At 45.7% G+C, this 16,144-nt stretch overlaps 1 protein-coding gene across 2 annotated transcripts in view; it reads left to right on the forward strand.

Annotated features, from left to right (window-relative positions):
- The window catches only part of LOC137645813 (PRKR-interacting protein 1 homolog), a 245,970-nt gene that overhangs the window by 109,569 nt on the left and 120,257 nt on the right, over positions 1-16,144 (forward strand). For both annotated transcript variants that reach the window (XM_068378770.1, XM_068378769.1), the window contains exon 2: positions 9,260-9,447. In XM_068378770.1, the coding sequence (XP_068234871.1) occupies positions 9,337-9,447 (111 nt within the window). In that variant the 5' untranslated portion in view covers positions 9,260-9,336. The remainder of the gene's footprint in view (positions 1-9,259; positions 9,448-16,144) is intronic.

Below are 16,144 nucleotides of genomic sequence, written 5' to 3' on the forward strand. Positions count from 1 at the left end.
TACATCTCCAAGCAAGGAGGCACTCACTCCCACACTCTGTTCGTCATCGCAAGGGACCTCCTCATCTGGTCAAAAGATCGAGGCATCTCACTGTTGACGAGGTTCGTCCTGGGGAAATTGAACGTCTTGGCGGACTGTCTCAGTCGGAGAGGTCAGGTGATCCCTACAGAATGGACCCTCCACAAGGACGTGTGCAAGAGTCTTTGGATGACTTGGGGTCAGCCCACCATAGACCTCTTTGCGACCTCACTGACCAAAAGGCTCCCGACCTATTGCTCTCCAGTCCCAGATCCAGAGGCGGCCCACATAGATGCCTTTCTGTTGGACTGGTCTCACATGGACGCTTACGCATTTCTGCCGTTCAAGATCATCAACAAGGTTTTGCAGAAGTTCGCCTCTCACGAAGGGACAAGGTTGACGTTGGTTGCTCCCCTCTGGCCCGCGAGAGAGTGGTTCACAGAGGTACTTCAATGGCTGGTAGACGTCCCAAGGAGTCTGCCTTTACGGATGGATCTCTTACGGCTGCCCCACGTAAGGAGTCTTCATCAAAGCCTCCCCGCGCTTCGTCTGACTGCCTTCAGACTATCGAAAGACTCTCAAGAGCTCGAGGATTTTCGAAGGAGGCAGCCAGAGCGATCGCGAGGGCTAGGAGATCATTTACTATCAAGGTCTACCAGTCGAAGTGGGAGGTCTTTAGAGAGTGGTGCAAGTCCTCCTCTATTTCCTCTTCCAGTACCTCTGTAGCCCAAATTGCGGACTTTCTCCTGCATCTGAGAAATGTTCGCTCCCTCTCTGCTCCCACTATTAAAGGCTACAGGAGCATGTTGGCATCTGTTTTCAGACATAGAGGCTTGGATCTGTCAAATAACAAAGATCTCCAAGATCTCCTTAAGTCCTTCGAGACCTCTAAGGAGCGTCGTATGTCAACTCCCGCTTGGAACTTAGACGTGGTCCTAAGGTTCCTAATGTCAGATAGGTTTGAGCCACTGCATTCAGCCTCCCTGAAGGATCTCACCCTCAAGACGCTTTCTTTGATGTGCTTGGCTTCGGCTGAAAGGGTCGGTGAGATCCATGCTTTTAGTAAGAACATCGGCTTCTCTACAAATAAAGCTACATGTTCGCTTCAACTTGGTTTTTTGGCCAAGAATGAACTGCCTTCTCGTCCTTGGCCTAAGTCTTTTGAAATACCTAGTCTGTCAGAAATCGTAGGTAACGAAGTTGAAAGAGTGCTGTGCCCCGTTAGAGCTCTTAAGTTTTACTTAGCTCGAACTAAACCATTACGAGGTGGTTCTGAGGCCTTATGGTGCTCCGTTAAAAAGCCCTCATTGCCCATGTCTAAAAATGCGTTATCGCACTTTATTAGACTTTTAATCCGGGAGGCACATTCTTATTTAAATGAGAAAGATCGTTGTTTGCTTAAGGTCAAGACGCATGAAGTGAGAGCGATAGCAACTTCGGTGGCTTTTAAGCAAAACAGGTCTCTTCGAAGTATTATGGACGCGACCTTTTGGAGGAGCAAGTCGGTGTTCGCTTCATTTTACTTAAAAGACGTCCAGACTCTTTATGAGGACTGCTACACCCTGGGTCCATTCGTTGCAGCGAGTGCAGTAGTGGGTGAGGGTTCTACCATTACATTCCCTTAATCCCAATATCCTTTTAATCTTCTCTTGAAATGTTTTTAATCTTGTCTTGGGTTGTACGGAAGACTAGGAAGTCTTTCGCATCCTTTTTGATTTGGCGGGTGGTCAAATGTTGTTTCTTGAGAGCGCCAGATTAAGGGTATTGATGAGGTCCTGTTATAGGGGTGTTCGCCCTGGATATAACAGCTCCTGGGAGTCTTTCAGCACCTTAGAGAGGATGGCTGGGCTTCGTGAGGAAAGCGGACTAATGAGGCAGAGTAATCGTCAGAGTCAGCTTCCTTGCCAGGTACCTATACTTAAGTTGGTTTTTTATGAAATAATTGTCAAAAAACTCTTAAGCATATACGCCTTTATTGTATTAATACTGGTCTCTACCCACCACCATGGGTGTGAATCAGCTATTATATATTCACCGGCTAAGTTTAATATTTAAAAATGATATTTTGATTATAAAATAAATTTTTGAATATACTTACCCGGTGAATATATAAATTAAAGGCCCTCCCTTCCTCCCCGATAGAGACCCAGCGGACAGAGAAGAACTGGAGAGATTGACAAGTATATACGGTATCTGGCCGATAGTCGGCACTGGTGGGCACACCCGCAACCTTCATGGCGATCGCTAGCGAGTTTTTTGGAATCTGTCGAGCCGTCGGAGACGTCAGCTATTATATATTCACCGGGTAAGTATATTCAAAAATTCATTTTATAATCAAAATATCATTTTTCCTAACTATATAAACCTAAGCTCTTTATTACCCGCCATCACCTACCCCCCAGAGAAAGTCGCATTTGTGATCAAAGGGAAGAAGGTATGAGTGAGCCAGGGGTGTGGTGGTATTTCCTCTTGCTACCGCTGGTAACAGCCAATGTAGTTGTTAACACCTCTTTTAAAGTTTTAAAGCTGTTTCCCAGCTTGCGCTAACATCTATATCCATAGTAAAGAACTCAGGTTTGTATAGTTAGGAAAAAATACTAATTACTTCCATATTTGTCATTTTTCAATATTAATCTTACCCGATGATCATGTAGCTGTCAACTCTGTTGCCCGACAGAAATCTACGGTCGGGATACGCCAGCGATCGCTATACAGGTGGGGGTGTACACAACAGCGCCATCTGTGGTCAGGTACTCCAGTACTTCTTGTCAACACCACCTCAATTTTTCCTCTGTCGTGCCACCGGCTAGACCTACTTGGATACGCTGTTGATTCTGGAGTTATTGTTCACGATTTGGTGATGTATTTGCTCTAGAGTTTAGCCTTCGCTATTCAGGAAGCTTTAACATTAGCTTAGCAAGTTTTTGGAATTAATTTGATTTAATTTTGGTGACGAAGAGAGTATGAACTCTCTTTCACTTTTAAATGGCCGACCCTTCCCTTAGACGGAAGTGTTGGTGTCGAAGAGAGTTTAGACTCTCTTTCTTAATTTTGCTTAACAAAGTTATAGATTTATTTTATATCTCTCCGCCTTTTATAGGCCTCTTCGATTAACTTCCTTTTATTATAAACTTATTAAAATTAATTTTTATGTTTGTTTATATGCGACCTTTCCTAATAGTAGGCGGTCTTTTCTTGGAACCGAAGTTAATTAACATTGAGCCCGTCATATCGTTTTTGCCTGTTAAGATTTTATGCTATTTTAATTTTAATGTTTTTGAAAGAATTTCTTTGATAGTCTCGTACTGTTTTCAAAGTTGAACTAACGTTTTGTTTTGTCTCCGCAGTTGTTGACGTTCAGAACGTTCAACTTGCGCTCTATCGTTACGATAGAGAGAGAGTATTCACGGTTTCACGTTGCAGTAAGAGTAAACCGATTCTAGCGTTTTGTTCATTCTTTCTTAGCTTAAATGGTTTTAATTCTAATAAAGGAACTTTTTATTTGGGAAATCTTTCAGTTTTTTTCCTTTAACAATAATATGTTTTAACGATATATATAATTGGGCTCATCTCTCAGGTTCTAAGTCAAGAGAGAGAGAGAGAGAGATAGAGACGGAGGGAGAGAGAGGAGGATAAACATTTCGTTCAAGCGGGTAACGTTGTTATCGTTTTTTGCTCTTCTCCCTAGTCTCTTTAGGGGAAGAAGGTAAACGTTTCTAGAGTTTTATTCTTGTTCCCAGGCTTTATGCGGTGAGAGATTTTAAACGTAGTTTATTTGATCTAGTGTTTAGTCTCTTTTCCAGCCACTGAATTCTTTATCTTTCATTATGTTTTTCTGTTACATTGTAATACTGTTTTCGCAATTACTAACTTTTAATGAAGGATAGAATTGCGTGTTTCAGGTACAAACCACTTAAAGTTTCGAGTTCAGTGAAATAAGTGCAAACAGAAAATCAAAAGTGATAAAGTGATAAGCGCAAAGTGTTACAGTGTTGCGTTCGAGGGTTCGTCTGTTCGTGCCAGTTGTTCGCCTAGTCTGGGACCTCTTACAAGCTCCCAAGCCCAGGGGAGAAGTAATGTCGAAGGACTTATGGGTTCATCAGGCCTTGATCGACGAACAGACGTTTCCCTCCGTGGTTTCGGATGTACCCACTCACGTAGTCGACGTGATCACCCCACCCACACAAAGACGAGAGAGCCCATTTATTCCTCGTCTGCGGAAGAGGTTTCTCGCAGAAACCATGGACCAAATCTTGCAGCTTTTAAGTGCAAGTCGGTCCCTTCCGCGCAAGTCCAACGGCCTAGGTGTAGCCACTGCCACTGGGTCAGTTCGGACTTGCTGCAGTACGACAACTGCACACCTCCCAGAGAGGCAAGGTGGTACCGCAACAGGCAGTAACTCCGTCTGTTGCCGCACCAGCTGTTTTAGACCCTCAGTCTCAACGGACAGTAGCTCCGTTTGTTGTTGTCTTTCATAGACCCTAGTGGTCCATGCTGCAGACTATACAGTCTCAGCTTGCTCCTTCATACAGGAGTATCATGCTGGAAGGTTGACAATGCAGCCTGTTAACTTACAACCCGCCGAGGTTGTGCGCTCAGCAGATACTGCGGCTGCCTGCTCCCACCCTCCACCTGTGAGAGCTCCACCTCCGATGCGCAGTCCACCCTGCCAGGCGCATGTTCTTGCTGCGCCTCCTGCTTTCATGCGTGAGTTGCCGCATCGGGAGTTGCCGGGTTCCAGCACTATGAGGCAACCTCCTCAACCCATGAAGCAGGAGCCTCATGCTATGCGGCATCCTCCTCAACCCATGAGGCAGGAGCCTCATGCTATGCGGCAACCTCCTCTACCCATGAGGCAGGAGCCTCATACTATGCGGCATCCTCCTCAACCCATGAGGCAGGAGCCTCATGCTATGTGGCATCCTCCTCAACCCATGAGGCAGGAGCCTCATGCTATGAGGAGCCTCATGCTATGCGGCATCCTCCTCAACCCATGAGGCAGGAGCCTCATGCTATGCGGCAACCTCCTCTACCCATGAGGCAGGAGCCTCATGCTATGCGGCATCCTCCTCAACCCATGAGGCAGGAGCCTCATGCTATGCGGCATCCTCCTCAACCCATGAGGCGGGAGCCTCATGCTATGAGGAGCCTCATGCTATGCGGCATCCTCCTCAACCCATGAGGCAGGAGCCTCATGCTATGCGGCAACCTCCTCAACCCATGAGGCAGGAGCCTCATACTATGCGGCATCCTCCTCAACCCATGCGGCATGAGCCTCATACCTTGCAGCATGAGCCTCATCCCATGCAGCATGAGCCTCATACCATGCAGCATGAGCCTCATCCCATGCAGCATGAGCCTCATCCCATGCAGCATAAGCCGCATGCCATGCAACATGCTCTGCATACCTTACAGCATGCTCTGCATACAGCATGCTCTGCATTCCTTACAGCATGCTCTGCATACCTTACAGCATGCTCTGCATACCTTACAACATGCTCTGCATTCCTTACAGCATGCTCTGCATACAGCATGCTCTGCATACCTTATAGCATGCTCTGCATACCTTACCGCATGCTCCTCAGTCACACATCTTTGGTTGTTGCCAACTCACAAGACTGTCAAGCAGTTTCATAACGTTGCCTTCTGGTCTGCTGCTTTTGCACCAGTGAAACCCTCACTGAGAGAACTTAGCTTTTCTCGTATATGGTTCCTGTAGATGAGAAAGTGCTATTCTCCCTCCTTCTGATATTCCCTTGAGGACTCTGTCATTTGGAGAGGAGCCTTAAGCTGCTTAGCCTCCTATGGACTTTTATTTAAGCATAACATGCTTCCAGGGAGGGTAATGGTTCCGCTTCAGTCGCTAACCCCGTCTGTTGCCACACCTGCTCCCATAGACCTTGAGCTTTGTTGCAAGACATGCAGTCCAAGCTTAGTCCTTGTTAGAGGATTTTTTGTTTACGGAGTCAGTGTGTCACTGGGAAGACGTTCAACAACCAGCAGAGGTGACTTGTTGTGACGCAGTGCGGCAACCTCAGCAACCCGATAAGGAGTTGTCTGTACTACCCAGACAGTCTAGACAGTTTCGGGTTGTCGCTGTACTTCCTCGCTTCCCCATGGTTGACAGTTCACAGACTGTGCAGCAGTACCATGATCTTGTGTCCGGCTCCGTCAGACGACTGGCTTTTAAGAGCTCCCACAAGTCGTCGCTGTCTGGAGAATCTCAGATGGACTATGGATCTGACCAAGGAACTGGGCCTCCTGGTCAATTTAGAGGAGTCCCAGCTCGTCCCATCCCAGACCATTGTCTACCTGGGTATGGAGCTTCAGAGTCGAGCTTTTCGGGCTTTTCCGTCGGCCCCAAGGATCTACCAAGCCCTAGAATGCATCCAGAGCATGCTGAGAAGGAACCGATGCTCAGTCAGGTAGTGGATGAGTCTAACAGGGACAGTTTCATCGCTGGCCCTGTTCATGGAGTTAGGGAGACTCCACCTCCGCCCCCTTCAGTATCATCTAGCTGCTCACTGGATAAAGGACATGACGCTAGAGACGGTCTCAGTTCCTGTTTCCGAAGAGAGGAGGTCTACTCTAACGTGGTGAAAGAACAGCTTTCTTCTCAAGGAAGGTCTACCTTTGGCTGTTCAGAAACCCGACCGCCGTCTCTTCTCGGACGCATCAGACACGGGCTGGGGTGCGACTTTGGACGGACAGGAATGCTCGGGAACATGGAATCAGGAGCAAAGGACACTTCACATCAATTGCAAGGAGCTGTTGGCGGTTCATCTGGCCTTGATAAACTTCAAGTCCCTCCAGCTTAACAAGGTGGTGGAGGTGGACTCTGACAACACCACAGCCTTGGCTTACATCTCCAAGCAGGGAGGGACTCATTCGTGGAAGTTGTTCTAGATCGCAAGGGACCTCCTCATCTGGTCAAAAGATCGAAAGCTCACGCTGGTAACGAGGTTCATTCAGGGCGATATGAATGTCATGGCAGATCGCCTCAGCCGGAAGGGTCAGGTCATCCCCACAGAGTGGACCCTTCACAAGAATGTTTGCAGCAGACTTTGGGCCCTGTGGGGTCAGCCAACCATAGATCTGTTCGCTACCTCGATAACCTAGAGGCTCCCGTTGTATTGTTCTCCGATTCCAGACCCAGCAGCAGTTCACGTGGATGCTTTTCTGCTGGATTGGTCCCATCTCGACCTGTATGCATTCCCGCCGTTCAAGATTGTCAACAGGGTACTTCAGAAGTTCGCCTCTCGCAAAGGGACACGGCTGACGTTGGTTGGCTCCCCTCTGGCCCGCGAGAGAATGGTTCATAGAGGTACTGCAATGGCTGGTCGACATTCCCAGGACTCTTCCTCTAGGAGTGGACCTTCTACGTCAACCTCACGTAAAGAAGGTACACCCAAACCTCCACGCTCTTCGTCTGACTGCCTTCAGACTATCGAAAGACTCTCAAGAGCTAGGGGCTTTTCGAAGGAGGCAGCCAGAGCGATTGCCAGAGCAAGGAGGACATCCACTCTCAGAGTCTATCAGTCTAAAGGGGAAGTCTTCCGAAGCTGGTACAAGGCCAATGCAGTTTCCTCAACCAGTACCACTGTAACCCAGGTTGCTGACTTCCTGTTACATCTAAGGAACGTAAGATCCCTTTCAGCTCCTACGATCAAGGGTTACAGAAGTATGTTGGCAGCGGTTTTCCGCCACAGAGGCTTGGATCTTTCCACCAACAAAGATCTACAGGACCTCCTTAGGTCTTTTGAGACCTCAAAGGAACGTCGGTTGTCCACTCCAGGCTGGAATCTAGACGTGGTCCTAAGGTTCCTTATGTCATCAAGATTTGAACCTCTCCAATCAGCCTCTTTTAAGGACCTCACATTAAAAACTCTTTTCCTCGTGTGCTTGGCAACAGCTAAAAGAGTAAGTGAGATCCACGCCTTCAGCAGGAACATAGTTTTCACATCTGAAACGGCTACATGTTCCTTGCAGCTCGGTTTTTTGCTAAAACGAGCTTCCTTCACGTCCTTGGCCTAAGTCGTTCGAGATCCCAAGCCTGTCCAACTTGGTGGGGAACGAACTGGAGAGAGTACTTTGCCCAGTTAGAGCTCTTAGGTACTATCTAAAAAGGTCATAACCTTTACGAGGACAATCAGAAGCCTTATGGTGTGCTATCAAGAAGCCTTCTCTTCCAAGGTCTAAGAACTCAGTTTCTTACTAAATCAGGCTTCTGATTAGGGAAGCACATTCTCATCTGAAGGAAGAAGACCTTGCTTTGCTGAAGGTAAGGACACATGAAGTGAGAGCTGTGGCTACTTCAGTGGCCTTCAAACAGAACCGTTCTCTGCAGAGTGTTATGGATGCAACCTATTGGAGAAGCAAGTCAGTGTTCGCATCATTCTATCTCAAAGATGTCCAGTCTCTTTACGAGAACTGCTACACCCTGGGACCATTCGTAGCAACGAATGCAGTAGTAGGCGGGGGCTCAGCCACTACATTCCCATAATCCCATAACCTTTTTAACCTTTCTCTTGAATACTTTTTATGGGTTGTACGGTCGGCTAAGAAGCCTTCCACATCCTTGTTGATTTGGCGGGTGGTCAATTCTTTCTTGAGAAGCGCCAAGGTTAAAGGTTGTGATGAGGTCCTTTAGTATGGGTTGCAGCCCTTTATACTTCAGCACCTAAGAGTCGTTCAGCTTCCTAAGAGGACCGCTACGCTCAGTAAGGAAGACGTACTTAATAAAGGCAGAGTAATGGTTCAAGTCGTCTTCCTTACCAGGTACTTATTTATTTTATGTTATTTTTGAATAACTAATAAAATGAAATACGGGATACTTAGCTTCTTTGTTAACATGTATGCTGGTCTCCACCCACCACCCTGGGTGTGAATCAGCTACATGATCATCGGGTAAGATTAATATTGAAAAATGTTATTTTCATTAGTAAAATAAATTTTTGAATATACTTACCCGATGATCATAATTTAATTGACCCACCCTTCCTCCCCATAGAGAACCAGTGGACCGAGGAAAAAATTGAGGTGGTGTTGACAAGAAGTACTGGAGTACCTGACCACAGATGGCGCTGTTGTGTACACCCCCACCTGTATAGCGATCGCTGGCGTATCCCGACCGTAGATTTCTGTCGGGCAACAGAGTTGGCAGCTACATGATCATCGGGTAAGTATATTCAAAAATTTATTTTACTAATGAAAATAACATATTTCAAAATTTTATCCACAGCCATCATCATTCAGTTACAGTAAACATCACTAAAACTTGGCCAGATTTGAGGGTTTGAATATTCTGAAGCTGTAATAATGTCAGACAGTGACAGTGGTGATGCAAAGCAAGAAGAAAAAGAAGTAACTGTGGTGAAGAATGCGACAGATCTGCAACGATTAAAACTACAAAAACTCATGAACAATCCAGTGAGTGTGATACTGTATTCAGTTTTGAGGGATTAAACTAACTTTGCTACCTTACTTTGTTACTGCGAAGTTTTTCCATGAATCTTACCCAGAATTCATAGTGTTTTATCTTTTTGAAAGTGTAGCATTACTGACAATATAAAAATTAAAGAAAAAGAAGAAAGTGTGCCCATTCTTTATGGTACCCCCAATAGATGTCTCGGGACATGTTGGTAACTGCTTGTGGTGAGATGGCCTCATGAAGTTGATAATTTTTCTTTTATCTGTTTGTTTCTACACAAATACAAACCCTCGTTCTTTAATAGGAGTACTGTATTGTAATGCACATGCAGCAAGCAACACATACAAATGAAAAAGGATGCCCTATCAACATTTTTTTTGATACTACAACTGTTACTGGACTTAACTTAAAACGTTGTTAAAAGTAACAAGCTAATTTAAACTCTGTAACTACCCTACCGCTAGTTAAGAGGGGGGGGGGTTGTAGGGGGGATAACTGGCTACCCCACTTACACACGCTACTGTTTAACTTGTCTCGTCACTTTTTACTTTTGGCTCAGTGAGAGTATACGTTTGTCTTTCTCTCCGCCCAACTTTTTTTTACTGGCCTTTGACTTTTCTTAAGTTTTTACTTACTGTATGTTTGTTCTTACACAAATACAAACCCTTCGCTATTTATAGGGGTATTACTTTCAGTGAAGCTGAAAGACGAGTCATGATGATTTTATTGAGGGGTAACTACCCCAACCGCTAGTTAGCGGGTGAGGGTGGGGGTAGTGCAACCACTTTACTTTCTGGCTTGGTAGAGAACGGACACACTGTCAGTCTCTCCCGCTTTAACTTGCTTTGATATAATTCTTTTTTTTTCCTTTTCAGATTGTGTGCGCATTTGGTAGTCCCATACATACTTGTCCTGGTCCCGAAGGCCGGTGTTTCAGGGACGACACTTGTGATAAGTGTAGGGAGTGGTTTGCCTCCCAATGGGAGTGGTTTGGGAGATGGAAGAAAGCCAAACGTGATTCTTCTCCTTCTGGGTCTTCCCCGAAGTCGAAAAAACCACGGTTTAATCTTCTGCCCCTCGATCTCGATCTCTTTCAGGAGCTGCTCCTCTGCTCCACCGATCCCTTCCGGGGATCGTCTGAGTAGCAGTGCAGACCGTGTTACTCCAAGTCAACCTTTTGGGCAAGGTGACGGCGCTATCTACCCTAGTGAGTTGGCTCTGCCCCTTCCCCCAGGGAGCACTTGCTCTATTTCTGGCATTGTCTTTTTGGCCATCACTGGACGTTGATGGTCCACTTTTGAAGGACGTTCTTTTTGATCTCCTTCAATTGGGAGCGGAGAGGAGACGGTCATCTCCATCCTCCGCGGAGGTTGATCCTCCTTCTGTGGGCACAGGTGCTGCAGCCCGTCGATCTAAATTCTGGTCTCCTGAGATTGACGCCGAAGACTTTGTTGATTCCTCAGGAGCGGTGGAGGAACGGAGTCCAAGGCAGGGTTCTCCTTCAGGGTAACAGTCTCTCGTTCTCAATAGAAAATCTCTAGCAGGTAGCGGAAACGTTATGACGCTTCTCCTCCAAGGGCAGAGTGTTGCCGTAAACGTAGTTCTCCTCCGGGTGAATGAACCTCCCCTTCGGGCGGTCTCTGCAGGACATCCCCCTTTGGGGGTCCATTGGGTGGAAGAGTTTATGACCCCTCTCCATCCGTGATGTGCTCCTCCTCAGGCTGTTAGGAGACGTCTTTTTGAACGTACTGATTCTAGTCACGATGTCCCTTTGGGGTTTCATGACAGTCGTGTTGACCCTTCGGGATCTCATGACCAGGTTTCGAGTTTAGTTGTGTTGAGCTGTCGAGTTCTCACTATGTTGGTTATGCTGAACCTTTGGGCTCTTGTACCAACCTGCATGGTCTTCAGAACTAACTGCCCTGCACAGAGCCACAAGAAGATCTCTAACACGATTGCGCAGACGCTGTACTGATGAGAATTTAATTATATACAAGAAATGTAGAGCACAATTCTGTCTCGCCATGAAAGAAGCTAGGCACCAGTCATGGTTGTCTTTTGTTTCCTCCCTTAATAGTAGAACACCTTCATCTTCTGTGTGGAGGAAAGTGAAAAAGATAGCTGGAAAATTCACCCCCAACCCATCACTAGTGTTGAAAGTGAATGGTCATTATGTGACTGGAGCAACTGAGGTTAGCAATGCCCTGGCTGATCATTTCTCAAATGTATCATGCAAGTGTGTAGCAGCCACTGGTCACCAGCATAGGAACATTGAAGAAAAAAAAAGTTTTAAATTTTTGCAACAGGAAGGGAGGAGTCATACAATTCTCCTTTTACTGAAAGAGAATTTGATTCTGCATTTTCCACTTGTAATGATACAGCCATGGACCTCCGATGGAATTCCATATGCAATGATGAAACGTACCAGTTAATACAAAGTAATTTATTATAAGTATTACTAATAGAATATGGCAGGATCATAGTTATCCAAGTATTTGGGAACTAGCCGTTGTTTTAGCCTTTTTAAAGCCGTGTACGGATTAGTTTTTTAGCAGCAAACTATCGACCAATTGCACTGACATCTTGCTTATGTAAGATCCTGGAGAAGATGGTCAGTGCAAGACTGATGTAGTACCTGGAAAAGAAAGGTATTTTATCCCCTATCCAGTGTGGATTCAGAAAAATGCACTCAACAACTGATGTGTTGATACGACTTGAGTCCTCTATTTGTGAAGCCTTTGCTACCACTGTTTATCCAATCATTTCTTTCACGTAGAGTTTTTCAAGTGAGAGTGGAGGAAACTCTATCAGAGATGAAATGTCAAGAAGGAGTTCCCCAGGGTAGTATGCTGAGTGTAACCCTGTTTGCACTAGCAATTAATGGGCTATCCTCAGTCATTCTCCAAAATATTCTCTCAATGCTATTTGTGGATGATCTCTCCATATCATTTGCTAGAGCTAGAAGGGCAATGGTTGAGAGAAAACTAAAACTCGCAATTAACAAAATTATTCAGTGGGCTGATATGAATGGGTTCAAGTTCTCAATAAGCAAAACTACTATTGTCCATTTCTGTCGTATCTGGGGAGTACGTACTGATCCGGATATATACATGAAAGGTCAACGGATCCCATGTGTAGGTGAAGCTAAATTTTTAGGATTGATTTTCGATTCTAGGCTTACATGGGTTTCTCACTTAAAGGTGTTGAAAGCTATATGTCTTGAGGCTCTGAATCTTTTAAAAGTATTGTCCCATACATCATGGGTGCAGACCGTAAAACTATTTTAAAACTACTGTATACAAGGCCTTGATTTTTTCCAAAATTAGTTATGGGTGTGAAATATACTCCTCAGCCACATAAAAGATTAAAGATATTAGATTCATTACATAATGCTGGTATTAGATTGTACACAGGAGCATTTAGAACCTCATCTATCCCAAGTCTCCTTGTTGATGCTGGAGAGTTACCTCTAGACCATTACCGAATGTCTTCCATTATTCGATACTGGTTTAGATTACAGACTCCCTAACTCTTTAGCCTTTCAGACTGCTAGCCTTTTAAGGCACTCAACATCCTTTGAGTTGCACACAAAATCTCCTCAACCTTATGGTTTTCGGGCAAAACAATTATTAAAAAGTCTTTATGTAATTAGAGGTAAGGTGCTTCCATTTAAGATATCATCAACGCATCTGTGGAAATTACCAGAGATATCTTTTTGTAAATATTTTATTGGTGTTAATGACTGAATTAGAAGGTAGGTCTCTTTTTATGGAACATGTTGAAGAACATAGGGAATCAACTTTTATATATACCAATGGCTCCAAATCTGATGCTGGCGTTGGATTTGGAGTACATAATAGTTCTTGTAACTGTAGAGGTGCACTTCCTCTAATATAAACCATATTTACTGCTGAATTATATGGCGGAAATTTTACCATTGATAGTGATTCAAGAAGTGTTGTTCAAGCTTTAGAAAGTTTTAATTATAGTAACCCTTTAGTTTTAAATATTTTGGAGTGGCTGTAAATCATTGGCCTTAAAGATATAACAGTTCGATTTTGCTTGGTTCCGGCACACGTAAGTGTGTCTGGAAATGAAGAGGCAGGTTCACTGGCGAAGAGTGATACATCTGAGTTGCTACCAAGAAGGTACCCCATTCTCTGTAATGATTTTTTTACCCTCAATTAAGAATTCTATTTATAACAATTGGCAACAGCATTGGGATAGTTTAACTGAAAATAAGATGAGAGAAATTGCAATTGTTATATCCCCTTGGAGGTATAATGGGATACCCCAAAAAGGGGAGACTACAGTACTCTTTGTCGTCTCCGCATTGGTCACACTTGGATGGCGCACGAGTTTCTACTGGCCAGCCAACACCAACCATATTGCGACGACTGTTTGTTACTCTTGAAAGTGAGGCATTTTTTGACTGAATGCCCCACTTATAGCACAGAAAAAAATAGATATCTGTTTGAGGCCCGGGGTGAGGATGGCAGATTTATCCTTGCCAAGATCCTTGGACCTGACGTGTTGTACAATGCTATGCTAATGGCATTTTGAAATTTATATTAGAAGCAGGTCTTAATGCTATTTAACTTTTATAACATATTTACTTTTCTGGTTTTACTTGAATATTCTTTTAATCTTTATTTATAATGAACGATATCGGCGTCAATGACCTTTGATGTCAGGATGCCAGAGAACTTCAAATCATTCATTCATTCATTCATTCTCGTGACAGGGAAATCCTGGTCTCCGGTTGCATTGATCCATTGGGATCTCGCAACAAGGGTTACGCTGAGCCTTTGGGTTCTCGAGACCTTTGTCATGTTAAGCCTTCAGGCTCTCGTGTCAGGGAGTCCTTGGTCTCCCGTCACGTAGAACCTTTGGGTTCTTGTGACTGTGGTTATGTTGAGCCCGTGGACTCTCGTGACCTCCGTTATGCTGAATCTGCTGGCTCACTTAACAGAGAATCTCTGGATTCACGTTGAGGGAACCCTGTGGATTTTCACGACTTGTTGCATGCGGGATTCCATCTCCCTTCAGGTAACGATGACGTAGTTCCTTCGGGTTCTAATCCTTCCTGTCGAGGGAACCCACATTCACGAGACATATTGCCTTAGGGATTCCATCTCCCTTCAGGTAACAATGATGTAGTCCCTTTGGGTTCTCGTCACCCTTCTCGTCGCATGAATCCTATGGGTTCACGAGACTTGTTGCCTGAGGGATTCTATCTCCCTTCAGCTAACGATGATGTAGTTCCTTCATGCTCTAGTCATCCTTCTCGTCGCACGAATACTATGGGTTTACTAGACATGTTGCCTGAGAGATTACATCTCCCTCCAGGTAATGATGACGTACTGTAGTTCCTTCATGTTCTTGTCATCTGTCGCATCACGTGAACCCGCAGCACGACAGGTTGCCTGAGAGATTCCATCTCCCTCCAGGCAGCATTGACATAGTTCCTTTGGGTTCTCGTCATGCTCCTTGTTGCGTGAAACCTGTGGTGTTACGCGAAACGATGCCTGGATGATCCCATGTTCCTTCGGGTATCTCTGACGTAGATCCTTCAAGTTCTCGTCATGACGTTTCCCTGCGGTCGTGCAACCTGAATTCACGATCCAAGTTAGTTCCTCCCCTGGGTTTTCGTTCTATTGCCCAAGCTCAGTCTCTTGCTGCGTCGCATGGCAAAACAGCATCGCGTGATACAACAGCGTCGCATGACATAACAGCGTCGTGCAACAAAGCAATGTCGCGTGACATGGCAGTGTTGCTTGACATAGCAGTGTTGCATGACATAGCAGTGTCTCGTAGCAGAGATAAGTCTCACATTCCATCCTTGCAAGACTTGTCTCATCCATCAGTGGTATCTTTGTCCTCGGACGAGATTCTATCTCCCTTTTTTGCTGTAGGAGGTATTCCCTCCTCGGGCAAACCTCACGCCAGGAAAGATTCCCATCAGTCTCGCCAGTCTCGTGGCCTTCCAACAGCCCCCAAAAAATTGTCGCCCATACGACAACGCCCAGATCCTCCCCCCTAAAGGAAGGCCTGTGCTGATCTTACCTCCAGGTAAGAGGCTAAGAATCCTCCAGAGGTTACGAAGCACAGGGATCCATGCTGCCCCAAGGGCCTCCTTCCCAGCACAGCGAATCAGCGACCCCCCATGGCTGCGGGCACTAACGTACAGTAGTGCGACAAGCTGTGACAGGGATCATTCCTTGTTCCCAGTCCTTGGGTGGCATTCCTATGGTTCCACTGTTGCCTCTCATCACAGACTCCCCTCCTCTTACTGATCCTAGGGGGAGTTCAGCATACTCCGCTCCGGCGGAGCCGCGCAAGGGGAGTCCCCTGCAGTTCAAGCTACCACAGGCCAGACCCAAAGGGAGGAGGAAGAGGATATGTCCATCTCCTCCCAAATAGGACAGGTCAATCTCCTATTCGGACTCGTTTCGCCTTACTGCTGTTGTGGTAGTGCCAAGGGAGGCATGCCTTCCAGACGGTGCGATGTGGTTCCTCCTCCTGCAGAGTCCCATCTCCCCGAAGATCAGTAAAGACCGTCAGGCCTACACTGATGGAGGAACTTCTGCCTCAGCGCAGAGAGCCGAAGGATTTGTTTACCAATCTCAAATCCTCTGCCAGACCTCTCTTACCTCAACCCAAGAGGCGAAGGGAGTCCAGATTGTCCTGTCCTCG

Source organism: Palaemon carinicauda, chromosome 8, assembly GCF_036898095.1.
Source record: "Palaemon carinicauda isolate YSFRI2023 chromosome 8, ASM3689809v2, whole genome shotgun sequence".
NCBI lineage: Eukaryota > Metazoa > Arthropoda > Malacostraca > Decapoda > Palaemonidae > Palaemon > Palaemon carinicauda.